The 20,729-nt window shown below is 43.0% G+C and overlaps 1 protein-coding gene across 3 annotated transcripts in view; it reads right to left on the bottom strand.

The window, feature by feature from the left end:
- Positions 1-20,729, bottom strand: part of MED12L (mediator complex subunit 12L) — a 322,844-nt gene that overhangs the window by 286,191 nt on the left and 15,924 nt on the right. For all 3 annotated transcript variants that reach the window (XM_081827792.1, XM_081827784.1, XM_081827786.1), the window contains exon 3: positions 3,480-3,584. In XM_081827792.1, the coding sequence (XP_081683918.1) occupies positions 3,480-3,584 (105 nt within the window). The remainder of the gene's footprint in view (positions 1-3,479; positions 3,585-20,729) is intronic.

Genomic DNA, 20,729 nt, shown 5'->3' with positions numbered 1-20,729 from the left:
GGTCAAATGAGGTCATAAGGGCGGGGCTTAATCCAATGGACTGGTGTCCTTGTAAGAAGAAACACAGAATACAGGCACATAGAGAAAAGACTGTGTGAGGACAGGGTGAGAGGCCAGCCTTGTGCAAGCCAAGGAGAGAGCCCTCAGAAGAAACCAGACCCCTGACACCTTGATCTTGGACTACCAGCCTCCTCGACTGTGAGAAAATAAATTGTTTCTCAGAAAATTAAATTCCTGTTGTTTAAGCCACCCAGTTTGCGGTATTTTGTTATGGAGGCCCAAACAGACTAAGACAACTTCTACCCAAGTAAATATGCTTCTGGAAATTTATCCAAAAGAACAAAAGCTGTATGTTCAAATACGACTACAGCCTCTTCATAAATAACCATAAGAAATTGGCAACAGGCTAATTATTATATACTAGCAGTTTCAGGTCATTATAGCATGTAAATGATGAAATGTTATCTGTCCATTAATAATTATTAATATGAATACTTCAGCCTCAAGGAAAAGTGCACTCAATGTTATTTTTTTTTTTTTAAAGTAAGACAAAAAAGTTCTGAAGATGGTGGTGACAGTTACACACCAATGTGAATGCATTAAATGCCAAAGAACTGTACATTTTAAAAATGTTAAGGGGCACCTGGGTGGCTCAGTCAGTTCAGCATCTGACTCTTGATCTCAGCTCAGGTCTCATCTCAGGGTCATGAGTTCAAGTCCTGTGTTAGGCTCCAATAAGTAAAATAAAATAAAAATAAAAATGGTAAAATGGTAAATTTTATGTTACGTATATTTTACCACAATTTAAAAAAAGAAAACCAATTACAACATATATGTAATTGTGGTTGTGATGTTAAAAAGTATATGAAGACTGGGGGGCGCCTGGGTGGCTCAGTCGTTAAGCGTCTACCTTCGGCTCAGGTCATGATCCCAGGGTCCTGGGATTGAGCCCCACATCAGGCTCCCTGCTCTGAGGGAAGCCTGCGTCTCCCTCTCCCACTCCCTGTTTGTGTTCCCTTTCTCACTGTGTCTCTGTCAAATAAATAAAAAATCTTTAAAAAAGAAAAAAAAAAGGGGTGCCTGGGTGGCTCAGTCTTCAGGCGTCTGCCTTCTGCTCGGGTCGTGGTCTCAGGGTCCTGGGATGGAGCCTCGCGTCAGGCTCGCATCGGGCTCCCTGCTTGGCAGGCAGCCTGCTTCTCCCTCTCCCACTCCCCCTGCTGGTGTTCCCTCTCTCGCTGTGTCTCTCTCTGTCAAATAAATAAACTCTTCAAAAAAAAAAAAAAAGTATACAAAGACAGGAAAAAGACAAAACTAAAAACACTGGTTTGGTTATAGGGTTATCTGTAGAAAATGCTGTTTCCTTTCACATTGTTTACATATTTCAGTTGATTAGCAAATTATCAAGTACATTTGTTGTTTATGTGTACATGTGCACACACAGATCTTAAATGATACACAAATCCCTGACAACGGTTAGCTCTGGGGAAGGGGAAAGAAGTATATTTGTATGTTTGATTTCATTTGCATAATGCTTTCAATTTAATAAAAATACTTCAATATTCAGAAAAAATAACTCAAGAAGGATGAGAAAGATCAAACCTTAAAAGAATATAACAAGCAAATAATTCTACCTATATATTATTAACATAACCACAAAGAGAAAGAGATTTAATTTAAGAAAAATTTTAACACAACATTCTGACTATATACCTTTAATGAAAATTAGTCTAAGGACAAAAAGTATAATAGGAAAATTATAAATTTTCCATAGTAATTTTGTTGTTGGAGTAGGATTACTATAGTTTATTCTGGAACTTTTCAATGTGTATTTTAAAAAAGAGTAAATAAATAAATATATTGAATTTACTATAAGCCAGGGTTCTCACTTTGGGAGAAATGAGATAAAAAGATGGAACAGAAAAGAGGAAAAACCCTGTAGTATTGGGTAAGAACTTGCAGATGGATGCGAGGAAAGAAGAAAAAGGAGAGAAGAGAAGAAACAAATCTCTATGTTGTTTCCCATCTCTGTCCACTGAAAGTACCTAGAAGTTATGATACTCTAGTAGCAATGAGCATGCCAAGCATCCAGATCTGGGCTGGGGCACAGAAAGAACATGAATCTGAATATGTTATTGTATCAAAAGTGAGGAAGTGCTCAAGAATGATGGAGATTTCAAAAGCACCCAAGAAATAGGTTAAAGGCGCCCCCTGGCCAAGTGAGAGACAATTTAAACATCAAAAAGAGAAAAGATGACACATCAAATTTTAAAGAGTCCTGGAGTTCAAAGTGATACTAAAAAATGGGATATCAGGGCACCTGGCTGGCTCAGTAGGTGGAGCATCCAACTCTTGATCTCAGGGTCCTGAGCTCAAGCCCCACACTGGGTGTGGAGATTACTTTAAAAAAAGAAAAATGGACTTGTTTGGGGTATCTGGATGGCTCAGTCGGTAAAGCATGCAACCCTTATTCTCAGGGTGGTGAGTTCAAGCCCCACACTGGGCGTGGAGCCTACTTAAAACAATAAAATAATAAAAAATAAAATAAATTTTAAAATGGGGTGTCCTTTTACAAAAGAATGCCATCTAATAAATGTATGAGAAATGACAACTGGAAAACCAGCATTTTGCAACCACCAGCAAAATAACTCATTCAGCAAGCATTATCAATTGATGATACAATCACAAGATAAAATCCTATTGAAGAATAGCATATCCATTTGGTCTCAAAGTATCACCCTACAGGGACTACTACAAGGAAAAGATAACTACTTTTACAATGTAAAGTGACAGCAGACACCACCTTCGATCATCAAACATAGTATAACCAATAACAGGGCAAACTGGCACTGCATGTCTTCTGATATGCAATGTGGTCTTCTTGCCAAAAATATTTAACCTGAACCTTGTCATGAAAAAACAATCGGAAAAATCTAGAATGTAGGACTAGAATATAAGAAAATAACTGGGGACACCTGGGTCCCTCAGTCAGTTGAGCATCTGCCTTCAGCTTGGGTCATGATCCCAGCGTCCTGGGATCAAGCCCCACATCAGGCTCCCTGCTTAGCAGGGAGCCTGCTTCTCCCTCTCCCTCTGCTCCTTGCCCCACTTGTGCTCTCTTACTCTCTCCCTCTCTCAAATAAATAAAATCTTAAAAAAAAAAAAAGACATAACTGGACAGCAGCTCTAAAAACCCCCCTCTCCCAAAAATAACAACATGGGCAAAGGCGGAGAGCAGTACTGTGTACTGTGCTGGATTACAATAGATGAAAGAAACAGGACACCCAAATGCAATGCATGATCCCTGATTGGGTCCTAGGGCAGGACCTTATACAAGATATTCTGGGGAATTCTGAATATGGATTGTGGTTTTAAATAACACTAATTTATCAACATTCACACACACTTTTCAGGGTGTCACACACTTTTCAGGGTGTCACACACTTTTTCAGAAGTTTTAGGAAATAGACAATTTGCATTACCTTTGATGGGTTAATTACAATATTTCTGGCTGAGCCATGTTCATCTCCAGTAAAAGCTGGCTGATTGTTGAAGCCTTGCTTTACATTCACAGCAGTAAGTTCATCCTGTTCAAGAAAAGGTATCAATTAATCAGAAAGATTATAAAAGCTCTAACTTTACCCAGCATACTACAGCCTCAGTAATGACTGACTATGCTATACTCTGTAGAAGAGAACTGTTGGAACACAACACCAAAGGGAGAGCAGAAATTGAAGATTTAAAACCAATACACAGGGATGCCTGAGTGGCTCAGTCGGTTAAACCTCTGCCTTTGCTCAGGTCATGATCCCGGGGTCCTGGGATCAAGTCCCGCATCAGGCTCCTTGCTCAGCAGGAAGCCTGCTTCTTCTCCCTCTGCTTGCCGCTCCCCCTGCTTGTGCACAAGCACTCTCTCCCTCTCTCTCTCTGACAAATAAAATCTTAAATAAATAAGTAAATAAATACATAAAACCAATACACAAATGTACAGAGAGATAAAAATAAATGTGGCAAAATATTAACAACTGTTAAAATATAGGGTATGTGGGTGTTCATTATACTATTCTCTCAATTATTCTGTAAGTGTAAAAATTTTTAACTAATAAGTTGGGAAAAGAAAAAATGAGCAAAAATCCCCCCCACACGCAGAAACATAAAGTCACAGAATTTGTATACTAGAATTGTTTCTAGAGACCCCATAGTTGGGCTCTCCCTTCCCTGCCAGCCCCTATACACATCTCTATTTTATTTATGTTCAAGAAAAATGGCTCACTCCACTTAAGTTCTGTTAAAGACAGAAACAACGGGTTCATAGGAACAAGCTTTGTGATAACCACAATACCATGACCAGCAGCATGTGAAGGGAAGTTTAGGGCTTGCAAAATTCTTTCATACATCTTGGGTCACTTGATCTTTACCAAATTCTAAGGTAAACGGTAAGCATGTATCTTCACACCCATTTACAGATAAGAAGAATGAGGCTCACTAAGCTAGTACAGTAACTGGACAGAGCCAGCACTGAAATACTGTCTTCTCAACCCAAGAATAGGAAGAGAAATTTCCATGACTCCATGCCACCAAAGTACAAATGCCATATGAAAATGTAGTCTAAAAATACATAGCTACAACTCATACTCTCCTTAAAAACATCTCCTACTGGATACAGAACTTTTCTTCCCAAGGTCACAGCACATCAGAAATAGCCCAAGGCTTAAAAAAAAAAAAAAAAAGACTTTGCCCTGTCCAAATCATTCAGCTATGGAACCAAATCAGACTTCTTAAAATACAGACTTGAAAGAATAAAAGGGAAAGGTTTGAGTAAATGAAGCTACCTTCTGTTCCCCCTCACTCTAAGCCAAGAAAAGGTCTTAGTAACCACTGGGGTAATGCTAGCTAGCCACAGCACAAGAATGAGAATATATACTTCGTCTTCATAAGTAATTGCTGCAAGTGTAAAATGAAGAAAAAAAAAACCCAACTGATCAAAATCACTGCTGTGATTAAGCAGGAAGCCTTAGGACAAAATAGTTTATGACATATAAGCACCTGAAAGGTCAGCCTGGCTGAGAGCCGAGGTCTCCTGGAGACGTGCCATGTGACTTTACTTAATTGTGTGTGTACTCTACCTAACATCTTGGCAAGCCACTGCCTTGGCAAGCTTTCAAAAGACCCCACTACAGGAAGTTTAGCTCTATGATAATCAAGTCTCCTCCAAGCACGAAGGTCACTGAAATCGTGACCTGCACAGAAAATGAGTTGCATACACCTATCAACAGATCTTAAACTGCTCCCACATTTCCAAATTAATTATTTGAAAATCAAGGGCAAAACTACATAATGCATATTTGAAATCAGAAAGGTGTCAGTCAACTTAAATAAAGCGAGTGTGCTAATAAAATTTCTGTAGTCTCGGAGTCTAAGAAAGAAGGGGGACGAATGGCATCAGAAAGGGAATGGGATGAGAAAATTGAATTTTTATCTTTGATTCACCATCAGAGTATTACAAGAAACATTAATTGAGTAACAGCATATGTTTTTACTAAAAATACATTCTGGCTTAATCAAGGGGAAATGTGTGAGGCTTTCAGGACCAGTTAGTTCCACTTAGTGCTGCTTCACCTTCCGTTCTAAAGGTACTCCAACTCAGCGGCTCAGCGTATCTGACAGCTAACCACGAGCCTGGACAGATGTGCTCTGCAAACACAGGCATGCCTGCATGTAATGCACAGACACCCTCCTCGGAAGGAAAAGAACATGGAACATGGTTACTTTGTCGACCACATCAGATTTTCCTCACAGGTCGCAGATCCACACAGGTACTGCTGGAAGCCTTGAGTTGTGATAACTTTTTTTTTAAGATTTATTTATTTATTTATTTATTTGACAGAGAGAGACACAGGAGAGAGGGAACACAAGCAGCGGGAGTGGGAGAGGGAGAAGCAGGCTTCCCGCGGATCAGGGAGCCTGATGTGGGGCTCGATCCCAGGACCCTGGGATCATGACCTGAGCCGAAGGCAGACGCTTAACGACTGAGCCACCCAGGCGCCCCTGTTGTGAGAACTTTTTATCTTGCAATCTTAAATTGCACAAAAATACATCCAGAATCCGACCTCCTTCCCACCACCACCAATGCCCTCTCCGGGTCAGGCTCTCCCCATCATCTCATGCTTGGACACTGCAATGACTCCTAACTGGTTTTCTTGCTTCTACCGTTGCCCCCTGAAAGCCATTTTCAACATAGCAGCCACAGGGAGCTTTTTAAAACTTAAGTAAGATCATGTTACTCCTGCTCAAAACCTGCATTAACTTCCCAACTCAAGAGTAAAAAGCAAAGGCCCTATGATGTCCTACAAGGCCCTGTGTGATCTGCCCCTATTACCTTTCTGACCTCATTCCTAACCACACTTGCCTTAGCCGACTCTACTCCAGCCACACTGGTCTCCTTGCAGTTCCTCAAGCATGCCCGCTGGATGGCCTCAGGCCTCAGGGCCTTTGTACTGTCTGTTCCCTCAGCCTGGATTGCTTTCCCTTGGTGTCCATGGCCAACTACATAACCACCTGAAGCCTTTGCTCAAATTTCATATTCTCAATGAGAAATCTGTTGGCCTTATTTAAAAGTGGAACTGCTCACCCTGTCCTCTTCAACCCCAGCATTCCTAATCTTCCAATAATCCATAGCACTTATCACCTAAAATGCCCTGTAATTTACTTACAGTGTGTACTGTTTCCCCCACTAGAAGGTAAGGCCCATGAAACCAAGGATCTTTATTTTGTTCACAGACACATGCTAAGCACATAGAGCAGTGCCTGGCACAGAGCACACATAGGTATTCAATAAATATTTGTTGAAAGAATAAGTGTGGGGCGCCTGGCTGGCTCAGTCAGTAGAGCATGTGACTCTTGATCTCAGGATTGTGAGCTCAAGCCCCACATGGAGCATGGAGCCTACTTGGGGGGAAAAAAAGAAAAGAAAAGAAAGAATAAATGAATGATAACCTGTTTTGAACAATTAACATAATAAACATATTCTGAATCACTCTCCCTTGACTGTGGGGTCTATAATTCCATTTGTATTTATGATAGATCTTCCTAATCACCCAGAGCAGTGGCTCTCACCCCATCTAACCCAATGCACCATCCTGAAAACATATATTTTATAATACCTTTACCCGAGTCTGAAATGAAATTCATAAACAGTAACTATCCAATACCAGTATTTTCTTAAAAAAAAAAAAAAATCAATATAATGCCCTCACTCTAAAATTTTCTTCTAAAGTAAGTTTTAACAACTAGGTACTTGAATATGCTCAGGCATACAACACTAGACCTTTTTTCTTTTTTTAAGATTTTATTTATTTGAGAGAGAGAGAGCACATGAGAGGGGGGAGGGTCAGAGGGAGAAGCAGACCCCCTGCTGAGCAAGGAGCCCGATACGGGACTCGATCCCGGGACTCCAGGATCATGACCTGAGCCGAAGGCAGTCGCCCAACCAACTGAGCCACCCAGGCGCCCCCAATACTAGACCTTCACTACTCAAAGCTCGGTCTGTAGGCCAGCAGCCCGCCGCAGTGGGACCATCTAGGGCTTGTTAAAAATGCAAAATCTCAATCACAATGCAAATGCAAATCCCCCAGTCACAATCTGCAGTGCAACAAATTCCCAGGTAATTCATGGGCACTTTAAATGAGAAGTGGGGCCCTAGGAGACATGAAGAAATTTGTTAGGTTTGTTCCTTGAATCACCACAGTGAAGTCACTACAAATGTAGACATCATGTGTATTCTCTTGCCATTTCAAATGGCCAGAACAGGGGCTCCTGGGTGACTCAGTCAGTTAAGTGTCTGCCTTCAGCTCAGGTCATGATCCCAGGGTCCTGGGATTGAGCCCCGAATCAGGCTCCCTGCTCAGCGGGGAGCCTGCTTCTCCCTCTCCCCCTGCTTCTCTCCTCTGCTCATGCCCATGCTCTCTCTCTCAAATAAATAAAATCTTTAAAAAAAAAAAGGCCAGAACAACATGTTACAAATTTTCTGAAAAGGTGAACTCTTAGTAAAGTTTCAAACTAATAAAATAAATCTCCAAATATATTAACACCCAAGTTCTATTCCTCAGAAACTCAGTGCATATCAAATGTATATTAAAATCCTGCAAAAAAAAAAAAAAAAAAATACTTGAGATAATAGGCAAACATTCCCACCTGGAATAGAAAAGGAAAATAACAAGATTTAGATGTGGCACATCTGACAGCCCAGTGGGATGCAAGTTTCCCTTGCGCCCGACTGTCCACTCTGAGTCCATCTAGCACACGAGGGCCTGCCCACTCAATGGTCGTAACACTGCAACCACAGCAACAACCAACACAATGCCCAGAGGCTTCCACAACGCTCCCACTGGGTGCCAAGATGGAGGTGGTTAGCTTTTACCCTTGAGAGGTCTGCTTCTGCCAAGGGGACCCAGAAGCTCTGAGTTTAGGAAGCACTGAGTTTCACATGGTCAAGTGTCAGCAAGAGCCCTGCCCCTGCTGGGACACAACACAATGGATGTGCCGGTTCCACCCACCGCCTTTGGGCTGGAACACGTGGCTACAGGTGGAGGCAAGGCTGGAGGAGGACTCGATGGAAATGCACACAGGAGGAACACGAAAGCCGTGCTTGAGAGTCCAGAGCTTGCAATCAGGCTGTCCAAATATGAACCTCCAGCTGCAGGGAACAGTGGCTCTAAGCAACTTTTGGAACTGTTCTTGTCCTTCAGTTTCCTCAACTGTAAGATAGGGACAGCTCCACATCCCAGCTGAGGAAGTAAGGCGGAGACGTTAACTAGCCCAAGATCATACGATGGTAAAGAACTCCAAAGAATCCATGGTCTCTAACCACCATACCATATGAAAACAGCCAGCAATTAGTATTACTGCTGTCGTTTTTGTCCTGTTTCTGGTTCAGGAAAGGGATAACCTGAAGCTCCAGTAAGCACTCAGATGCACAAAGTGTCCATTTCAGAAACTAAAAAGACCCTGGCCTCAGGAGAGGCTTTTTACACATTTGCACGCATCAGAATGCCCTGAAGGGTTAGTAAAAACACAGCTTCCTGGGTCCCACGCCCAGAATTTCCAATTCAGTAGGTCTGGGGTGGGGCCTGAAAATTTGAATTTCTAACAACTTACCAAGTATGCAGATCTAGGGACCACACACTGAGAAACACTGACATTAAGATCTGGAGTTTGTGGCTTTCTAGAAAACCAGGGCTTCCATGCCCAACATCACTGCTGCACTCACCATCAGAAGGAAACTGTATGTCCAAAAAAAGACTGGTCAGAACTCTCTGCCACATCTCCCTTCCCCCACTGCAAAGGCACAAATACAAAGCTACCCCCCCACACACACACAAACACACACACCGCACATATATATCCTGGAAGGAAACCAGTGCATGAAGTTTTCTCTTTTACTCCTTTAGCTTCTCACAGACCCACAATGAGTAAAAACACGAAGGCCACTGTCAATTACATCAGGAAGCAAACAGAGCCAAAACCGAAGCTTCGAAGTCACTTGTATTTGAAGTTTACTGATAGAAAACTTTGGGTCAGCTTCCTAGAGAAACTAAGGGAAAGAGAATAAAGCTCAAAGCATCACAACCAAACTATGCACCCTGATGGTTTATTTCCAAAAGTTTCTGAAAAGGGTGAAAGTCAACGGCTAGAATTTAAACAATGAGTTAAAACTAAAATTCAAATTCCAGGGTGTTGACTACTGTTTAGCCAGTATTTCTCACACTCTGCTAATGCACCAACAGACCCCTTTTAAAGAAAAAATATTCTCTCTGACCTGAGGATGTCTGTAGACCCCAACTGGGGAAAATGAGCTAGGACGGGGATCCTTAATGGCATTCGGCAGCAATAAGACATGCAAAACAAGAAGTAACGTGTGTTACATGAACTCAAACAACAAATTTTTATGATGCTTTGCTCTGAAGGCCTTTGCCAAATCTAATCAGGCAAAAATAGAAGGGAGAGAGTCCAGATTTTGGAACAGCATGCCTCTAAAATCCCCAAGCCAGAATCTGTATAGGACACAAATAGCTTCCTCTTGCACTAGCCTTGAACCTCTTCAAAGATTTTTCTAAATAAGAGGATAACCACCAAAATTCTAACAATGGCTCTTACTGAGATTTATGCTGGCTCTGCCACCCTGAGTCAATGATTCTTACAAAAGCACCATCAGCTGCTACTTTGCCCACTTGCAAAGGTGAGATAACTAAACCCCCAAAAACTTGGTTGAACAATTTCACATTTGTACAATGTGGGGAATAAAAAAAGAACCGTTGGGGGGGAAGGGGGGCTCCCATGAATTCAGAGTTTTAAATGTATGTATTTATCATCAACATCCTCAAGGGCAAAACTCTGTGTACCCATGTGTGAGACCGAATACTTACTCAGCCCAGAGACAATGCTGGCTGAGAATATAAATTCACAGACCTCACCTGGTAGCCCTGGGCAGCACACACTAGACCACGGTGCAGATGGATTTCAACAGGTCTAACACAGAGCCGATCCCAAAGTAACCTCAACATGGAGAAAGAAGGACTCTCACAACTCTTGTCATTGGTTTCTACTAAAATAGTAAGCCTTAAAGCAATTTTCAGGAGACAGGTATCCAGAGACAAACAAAATCCTAGAAATTGTCCCATGTTCGTTCATACAGAAGGCTAGGGTTCACTCTGCATTTTTGTATTCTATACGGACACAAAAATTGGAACTTCAGGGCCTTGGGTGAACTCCAAATGCATCCATAAATCTCACACATTTACCTTGAACTTCATAGAATAATCTTTTTTTTGGATCACTTTCAAAGCAATCTTTTAATTTCAATAAAATGTTTTACCGGGAAAGTGAAAACATTTTGATGCTAGTTTGGAAACTGGTTAAGCTCTTTCTCACTCAAGAAAAGAAAATAAAAGAGTTGCCTGGGTGGCTCAGTTAGTTGAGCGACTGACTCTTGGTTTCAGCTCAGGTCATGATCTCAGGGACCTAAGATGGAGCCCCCAGTTGGGCTCTGCTCTCAGGTAGGGTCGGCTTGAAGATTTTCCCTTCTGCCCCTCCCCCCACTGTTCATGTGCTCTCAAATAAATAGGAAGGAAGGAAGGAAGGAAGGAAGGGAGGGAGGGAGGGAGGGAGGGAGGGAGGGAGGGGGAGAGAGAGAGGGAGGGAGGGATGCCTCGGTGGCTGAGTTGGTTAAGCGTCCAACTCTTGATTTCGGCTCAGGTCATGATTTCAGGGTCATGAGATCAAGCCCCACATGGGGCTCCAAACTCAGCACAGAGTCAGCTTGAAATTCTCTCTCCCTCTGACCCTCCCCCTGCTCGTGCTCGCGCTCTCTCTCTCTCTCTAAATAAATGAATAATAAAATCTTAGAAGAAAAGGAAGGAGGGTAGGTAAGTAGGTAGGGTCGGTGGGTCTGTGGGCCAGTCAGGACAATTTTCAATGACCTTTTCAAAAGCAGATAATGCATGCAAACACATACGCAGATGCACACATATGCAAGCACACACATACTTAACCTCCTCCAGACTTCTCATCTAACCCACAGAACATGTGCAGACATGCCCTATCTCTTTAGTGACCTACTCGTGTCTAACACACTAGCTCAATGACTGTTCAATGATCGGACAGAAATGTCCACCAGGAATGATAATGCCACAGAAATAGAAAAATGTCCCTCTATGTGCTAGTCAGGCAGAGAAGTTAGCTATGGTCTTACCCAAACAAATTTTTATTTATTTTTATTTTTTTTTAAAGATTTTATTTATTTATTTGCCAGAGAGAGACACAGCGAGAGAGGGAATACAAGCAGGGGGAGTGGGAGAAGGAGAAGCAGGCTTCCCGCTGAGCAGGGAGCCCGATGTGGGGCTCAATCCCAGGACCCCGGGATCATGGCCTGAGCCGAAGGCAGACGCTTAACGACTGAGCCACCCAGGCGCCCCTCAAGTCAGTGTTTTACTTGGAAACATGTCTGAGACCATGCATCCCTGGCTGCCAAGCACCATGGCGGACAGGGCTAGAAAGGTAACAGCTTTATTTTGAGCAGGGGGCAAAGACACCAAACAAATTTTTAAAAACAGCTTTATAACTATTTTTCCTAGCCTTGCCCAACTCTCCCTGAAAAGAGCATTCTCCCAGACCCCTGAGGACGTTTGCAGATCCCAGTTTGAGAAATGAAGCTGTGATAATCCCCAGCATGGATATATTTAATGGTCTTTAGGCTACACCTAGAGTTGGCAGATATAAATGACCCAGAAGATAGGGGAATAATCTTTCTCTCCTCATCCCTCACCAATTCTATCTACACGTCTCTCACAACATGTCTCATATTTGTTCCTTTAAAATACGACAGTCACCTCTCTAAACTGCAGCTGCCATCACAGTGGGCCCTGGCCACTGCTCCCCATGTATTTCCCTTCCTCTGTTTAGATTTTTACCTGAATCTATCCTGCCCACAGGCCCTGATGAATCCTCCTCAAACAAGTGTTCTTTTCTGCCCTCCCTTATTCACAAGCCTCAGAAGGTTTTCCACGTTGTTCCTTCTTTTCCCCAGAAGGGGCTAAAGAATGGAAGCATCTAACACTACCACCTCAAAACCCTCAGTGATATCTGCGGGCCATCTCTCCACCTAACTGTGGCTCCAAATCAAAACACAATTACCTCAGACAGCCACTAAATGCCTTGAACAATCAAGCTCCACCTCTCAGTCTCACTCCCATTCTAAGTGTTAAAATCACACAGATTTGGGTTTGAATGCAGAGCCCTTACTTGTGATGGGGAACAAGGTAACTGACCTCTCCATACCTCAGTTGCTTCCTTTGAAATGAGGCAAGAATAACTCAATAGGGTTGAGGTTATGTAAGATAAAATGTACAAAGAGTTTAACACAGTGCCTGGCCCGTATTAAGTGCTCTATAAATGGTGGTTACGGTTATAAAAACTTAGAGCTATATTTTATTTTTATATTTTAACTCATTTAATCTACTTGACTATTATATTCTTTCCCACATAAATCATCTTTTCAGCCTCTAAGCCTTACATAATGCCTTTCCCAACCCCTGGAGTACATTATCATGAAATCTTTTGCCTTCTTCAAACCACAACTCAGGGCTCCCCTTCATTCAACCAACAAATAAATAAATATACAACATTGCGCTAAGTACCGGGGATTCCACAGTGAAAAATTACAAGCGATACATGCCCCCAAGGAGAAGCACCACCTGCTCAGGATGCACATAATAGGGGTTTAACAGTCTCAGAAATCAGACAAGAATTCCCTGAAGAAGTGGCCTTTGAGCCGAGCTCTGTCTGAGAAGTAGGAGTTAACGAAGTTAAGAGGAGGACCTTATGATGGTAAGGTTGACATTTTGCATAAAGTGGTACAATATTAAGTCTAAGACAGTGAAAAGTTAGGGATATATATTATACTTCCTAGAACAATCACCAAAAACAAAAAACAAAACAAAAAAACCCACAACATAAAGAGGTATAACTAAAATATCAATAGGTAAATTAAAATTATAAGAAATAATTTAATAATCCAAAAGCGAGACACAGAAAAAAAACAGTAAAATGTTATACCTAAATCCAGCCATATCAAATTATTAATGAAATGATAATTAAATGTTAATGAACTAAGATTCCAATGAAAGGACAGGGATTTTCAAAATGCATAAAAAAGCAAAACCCCATGGAAGCAGCCCAAGTGTCCATCGACTGATGAATAGATAAAGATGATGTGGTATACACAGAAAGGTAGATAGAATGGAATATTACTCAGCCGTAAAAAAGAAAGAAATCTTGCCACTTGCAATGACATGGATGGCATTAGAAAGTGTTTGCTAAGCAAAGTTAAGTCCGTTAGAGAAAGACAAACATCACTTGATTTCATTCATATGTGGAATTTAAGTTACAAAGGAAATGAGCAAAGGGAAAAAAAAAAGAGAGAGACAAACCAAAAAACAGACTCTTAACTATAGAGAACTGATGGTCACCAGAGGGGAGGTGGGTGGCGGGACGGATGAAATAGGTGATGGATTAAGGAGTGCACTTGTGATGAGCACCAGGTGTTGTACAGAAGTGTTGAATCACTATATTGTACAACTGAAACTAACAGTACACTATATGTTAACTAACTGGAATTTAAAATCTTTATTTTTTTTAAAGATTTATTTATTTGACAGAGAGACACAGCGAGAGAGGGAACACAAGCAGGGGGAGTGGGAGAGGGAGAAGCAGGCTTCCCGCTGAGCAGGGAGCCCGATGCGGGGCTCGATCCCAGGACCCTGGGATCATGACCTGAGCTGAAGGCAGATGCTTAAGGACTGAGCCACCCAGGCGCCCCTGGAATTTAAAATCTTTTAAAAAACAAAGCAAAACCCAACTATCTGCTGCACTTTAAATGTAAAGATGGGCACCTGGCTGGTTCAGTCAGGAGAGCATGCAATGCTTAATGTTGAGGTTGTAAGTTTGAGCCCCACGTTGGGCATAGAGTTTACTAAAAATAATAAAATAAAAAATAAAAATTTAAAATAAATAAATTTAAAGACGATATGTTGACAGTAAATGGATGGAAAAAGATAAATACCATGCAAACAATGAGCCTAAGAGGGCTAGAGTGGCTATATTAATATTGGACAGAGTAGAATTCAAGATAAAAAGCATTATCAAAGATAAAATAGGGCAAATCATAATGATAAAAGGGTCAATGCATCAGAAAGGCATAGCAATCATGGGCATATGTGTGCCTAACAAGAAGGACAGGAATAGCACGTATAAAGCCTGTAGGATTGGAAAAATTAAAGAAAGAATGCTGTCATGCAAAAGCAGAAGGGACTCAGGTGTGACCAGAGGCTGAGCTATGGGTGGGGACAGATCACACAGGGTACTATGAACCAAGTGAAGGACTTCTGTCTTTATCAAAAGAACAGTAAAGGGTTTTACGCAGAGGTGACATCATCCCATCTGAATAGGTCTGCAGCGTGGACAACCGATTGGAGTTAGGTCAGATTAAATGGGAGACTACGGGGCAAAGGGATGGGAACTAGTTAGCAGACTCTCATAAGAGTCAGGACATCAGATGATCATAGCTAGGACCAAGATGGTGGTGACACAGGTAGAGAGGAGAGGAAATATAAAGGGCTACTTAAGAGGGCTACTCAACTGGACTTCTTGTTGAAGTGTTGGATGAAATGACAAAGGAGATTGTCAAGAAAGAACATGCCCCAGATTTCTGGGATGGTAATATCGCTTAAGATAGGGTAAGCAGGGTTAGGGGATGGTGGAGGGGGGGCTGGAAGGAAGAGGAGCAGATCACAAGTTCAGTTTTATTTTATTTTTTTAAGAATTTTTATTTATTTATTTGACAGAGAGCACAAGCAGGCAGAGTAGCAGGCAGAGGGAGAGAAAGAAGCAGACTCCCTGCTGAGCAGGGTGCCGGGCATGGGGCTCAATCCCAGGACCCTGGGATCATGACCTGAGCCAAAGGCAGTTGCTTAACCAACTGAGCCACCCAGGTGCCCCACAAGTTCAGTTTTAAACATAAGTTTGAGGTAGCAAAAGAGACAAAATATTTTTATAGGCACTTAAATATACAAGTCTAGAATGCAGAGAAGTCTAGGCTGGTGCTGTAAAGTTGTGAGTTGTCTGTGTAGAGGTAGTAACTGAGGCCTGGGGTGGCAGCTGAGAGCACCTAAGGAGAAGGTAAAGTGAGAAGAGACAAGGGCCTAGGACAGACCCCACAGAAAATGCAGTACTGATTTAATGGCCAGGTAGGGGAGGAAAAGCCTTCAAGGAGACATGGCATGGCCAGAGAAGAGAGAAGGAAACTAGGAATGTTTTATCTCAGAAGCTGAGAGAAGACGTGGCTTCACCAACAGAAAGATCAATATGAGTAAGTGCCGCCGGGAATGTGGCTGTCACTGTGACCTCAGTGAGGGGTGTCTCGGTGGAATGACGAAGGCAGAAGCCAGACTGGAAGGAGCAGAGGAAGTGGGAGGTGGAGGAGAAAGCACACAAGAAGCTTCTGGAAAAGTTCGGAGAAAGAGGAGAGAAATGGGAAAATGGGGTCATGGGGTAGAGGGAGATCTAAGATGGGAGGGCCTTGTGCAGGTTTTCATGGCACCAGAAAAAATCCAGGGAAGGAAATGGTGGAAGAAAACAGGAGAAAAGGGAGATGGTTGCTAGCTTGAAGTTCCTGAGAAAACCAAACCGGACACCTAGGGCCTCCAGAGCCAGGACCCAGAAGGCAAAATCTAGTCCCAGACCAACCAGGGACGTGTACAGAAGGATCCAGAGATAGACCCTGTAGGCACACTGTTGTAGGTGGATATGTCAGTCCTAACCCCTGTACCTGTGCATATGGCATTATTTGGAAATAGGGTCTTTGTAGATAGAACGAAGTTAAGATGAGGTCACACTGAATGAGGGTCGGTCCTAATCCAATATGGCGGGTGTCCTTACAGGAGAAAAGACCGAGGGGAGAAAGAGGCAGAACGGGAGCTGTGCTGCCAGAAGCACAGGAATGCCTGGGGCTACCAGAAGCTGGAGGTGCGGCCCTGCCTTGAGGAGGACTTCTAGCCTCCAGAACAGTGACAAAATAAATTCCCATTGTCTGAAGCTGTCCAGTCTGTGATATTTTGTTCTGCCAGCCCTGGGAAACTAAAACATACATACCCGTAGGGAAAGCGAGAGGAGAAGCACTGCTCTATCCCTCATGGCAAGACCCCCCCACCCCCCCGCCACATCAGGATTCAAGCCATTTGGCAGCATCAAGAGGACCACCACTGCAGTCTACAATAGCTGAGAGAAGTCTACACCAGTATCACTAGGCTCTGCGTAAGTGGACACCCCGGCTGGCCTCCCACACCACAGAAATAGGGACTGATTAATTTGGATCTCTTCTAATTAAGGTGTCACATAATGCCTGAGAAGTTTTTAAAAAAAAAAAAAAAAGGAGGGGCGGGGGGCCCCCCCATTGCTGCCAAAATGCCACCAGCCTCCTGAGGAGGGCCAAGGCAGGAGCCAAACTAACCTAAGGGAGCAAGACTCCCCTAAAAGGCAACCTAGCACTTCCCCCACCCCCACCAACATCTCCAACACCAGGGCCACATTTGCATCAAAGCCACATCTGAAACTCAGCTCTTTACATCCACCCTCATCTACATTGCTATTAATATTCACCCCATCCAAACCACACCTGCAGGCCATCAATCAGAAACTGGGGGGACCTAGGGGAAACCAAAGGATATGAGCTCAACACAAAACAGCAAGTCCTTTACACCTGTACAGAGGAGCAGGCAAAAAGAGACCACACGAAAACCATGGTAAGAATACTACCACTCACTGGCCATTAATAAGCAGCACATTCGTGTTCATCTAAATAACCAAGTGGCTTAGACAGGACAGGTCCTCATTTTACAAGGTGAGAAACTGAGGCTGAGAGGTAGGTTAAGTGGCTATATGAGGGTAAGGCCCCCCGGTAGATGCAATGTGTTCCCCAAAACAATGAGATCTTTGGGGAGACTAGTGTGGTTCCAACAAAACTACATTGGAATCCTGGCTCCCATTCCTGTGAAATGGACATACCTGCCCCCTACCTCACATGCCCGTTTTTAAAAAAAGGTGAAAATCACGTGAGGCACTCAGCATAGTAACCAGTACACACTACGTTGCTTTGGTTTTTTTTTTAAGATTTTATTATTTTTAAGTAATCTCTACACCTAACATGGGGCTCGAACTCACAACCGAGACCCAAAGTCACACACTCCACCGACTGAGCCAGCCAGGTGCCCCTCACACTAAGTATTTTAAAAATCAAATCATCATCATCATTATAATTATAGATCTTTTGTATGGTCAGCACACTTAGGCCCAAATCATACACATGACCAGGGACTCAGTAATTCTCCAATGAAGTGGTTGGGAATGTCCACCAAGGAGTTGAATACATGCAGTTTTTAGAGGTGTCAATTCTCCATTAACAGCCCTCATCCTACCCATAAGTGGCCTGGTGAGACAAGCAGTCCCTCCTTATTTTAAAGTGGGAGAGTCGGGAGGGCGCCTGGGTGGCTCAGTCAGTTAAGCGTCTGCCTTCAGCTCGGGTGATGACCTGGGGTCCTGGGATTGAGTCCCACCCACACTGGGCTCCTTGTTCAGTGGGAAGTCTGCTTCTCCCTCTGCCTGCTGTTCCCCCTGCTTGTGCTCGAGTGCACGCACTCTCTGACAAATAAATAAATAAAATCTTTTTGAAAATAAATAAATAAAGTGGGAGAGTCGGAGAACCTGGGTGGCTCAGCCGTTTAAGCATCTGCCTTTGGCTCAGGTCATGATCCCTGCAGTTCCAGGATCCAGCCCCATGTCAGGCTCCCTGCTCAGTGGGGAGTCTGCTTTTCCCTCTCCCTCTGCCCCTCCCCCTGCTCCATCTCTCACTCTCTCTCAAATAAATAAAAAAAAATCCTTAAAAAAATAAAGTAGGAGAGTCTTTGATTCAAATTATATCTAAATATACTTAACATTTATTCCCCTCTTATCTAAATAATTGTACCCATTAATTCATATTCAAATCATATTCAAATGCATGTCATCTTCCAATATCAAACACCTGGATGTAGCTCTCAGAAAAACTAAGAAAACTGCCAGAGAAAAATACTTGAACTCTTAGATTTGCATGATTATAAAGGAGGAAAAGGAATGTGTCCAGTAGTCTATCCCACCCGAAATTGTATTTAAGGCAGCCTCAAAAGACAGTTTTCTCTTTAAAGCCCCCATTGCTCAGGTAAGTCACAGTCCCACACAATTCTTGCATTGCGATCACATCTCAGGTAAACTCCTCCTGTAAGTCATATTTTTCACTTAGTACTGGAATCTGCCTCCCACTGTGCTAGGTGACTCGAGGGCAGAGAACATAAACACAAGCCATGGTTTCTGTTCTCCCAAGTTAACTGTCCGGTGAAGTGACTCACACTTACCCCCTAACCTGACTTCTTTTGTTTATCCTTCTACCTCACACCTAATTACATCCCTGACCCCATCCTAGGCACACACCTGGAGGAAGGAGCGTTGTACAGTATCTACCAAAGGAACTGCGAACTCATAAAAAGGAAAACTTACTGGGTGAGAGGGATAAAATGGGTGTAGGAAAAATCCGGTGATCATCCTGCCTGCATGGAAGAGAAGGAAGAGAGACTGGGAGTTTCTCTTTTTTGTTGGTAATGGTGGCAATTTTGTTCCTTTGTTTTAGGTCAATTACTGGGAAACAGGCTACAACTTTGAGCCAAGAAAACAAATGTCCACCTCTGAAAATGTTGTCTGAAAGCGAACCTCTGTTAACATCTCTCAGACTCCATCCACCCTTTTTATTTTCAGGAGGCTTGCTCATTCCCACCTCTTCCAAGGAGCTTAGCCAACCATCCAAGCAATTCTGGTGATTAACCACCACCACAGCAGCCCGGGAGGAGGTGAAAACAGGTGTGTACTCTAGGCAAGACCTAAGGCATGGGACAAGAAGAATAAACTGAGGCTCCACAAAGACCTTCTGGCCGGTTGAGGTCAGAAGTCACAGGGTGAATGTAGAGGGGAGTCTTCATATTCACTCCCCTTGGCAATCAAGGAATTCTAGGTACCCAGCATATCACTAAACAAAGCACAAAAATGTGTCACTTGGAGGTCCTCAAGCAACAGGACCTAGCATCCTAGCTGAACAATGTCCAAGAAATCTGAGCATTTTCCACAGTCCTCTCATTGCCTTTGACCAATTTGTCACCAACTGCCGATTCTTCTCCAGTCCTATTTAAAGCCCTGATCGGTTGGGCTCTTTTACTTCAAGCTTTGGTTACTAGAGCCACCTCCCTCGCAGCCTCCCCGACTCCACTCTCTCCCCCACCAGATTTATTAGGCATGAGCTAGTGAGATAAATCCGACAGAAGGACCACGTGAGCTCCTCACCAACCCCCCAGCCCAGCCTGCTGGGACTCCAAGCCTGATCTTCAGAGGCACTACACCCCTCCAAGGGTGTACCTCACCTCACCACTCCTCCCACCTTCAGCTTTTTCTTATGAAAGGGCGCAACCTGTCCCCATTCACTCAGATCCTGCCCCTCACACCCTACTCCCTCCAGTGAAACCTCCAAGCATTCCAATCCTCTCTTTACTGAACTCATGCAGCATTTTTAGCCTCACTATATATAGAGAATAGTTAAAACACAGGCTCAGAAGTCCAACTCCAACTCCGTCATTATACAGCCAACTGACCTCAAACAAGTTAAGTAAGTCCACCCCCCCCACCCCATGCCTCAGTTTCTTCACCTGTAAAAAGGAGATAGCAGTACCCACCTTAGAGGTGTTTGTGAGGCTGGCATAAAACCAAACCTGCAAAGCACTCAGGATAACCAACACAAACAACACTGGCTATCGTGACATAATGTGGCACCTTACACACCATACTGAATGTATGGATTATTCCTCGATTTTAAAATAAATTGATACGTCAGTCATTTTCTAAATGTTTTGTGTGTGTCAATGAACCAGATGTTAATTTCTTGAGCAGTGCTACTCAGAGTGTGATCCACAACTGTTACTGGCCCTCAAAAAGAAAGGTGCAAAAAGAGAGTAAGTCCTTGGAAACTTTTATAGCAATTTGACATTGCCACTACATTCAAGCTGTATTTTCCTAGTAAGTCATTTTAATCATATTTCTATCAGTCT

This window comes from Leptonychotes weddellii, chromosome 1 (assembly GCF_054177405.1).
Source record: "Leptonychotes weddellii isolate Sample4059 chromosome 1, ASM5417740v2, whole genome shotgun sequence".
Classification (NCBI taxonomy): Eukaryota; Metazoa; Chordata; class Mammalia; order Carnivora; family Phocidae; genus Leptonychotes; species Leptonychotes weddellii.
This window is presented reverse-complemented; position numbering and strand designations above follow the sequence as displayed.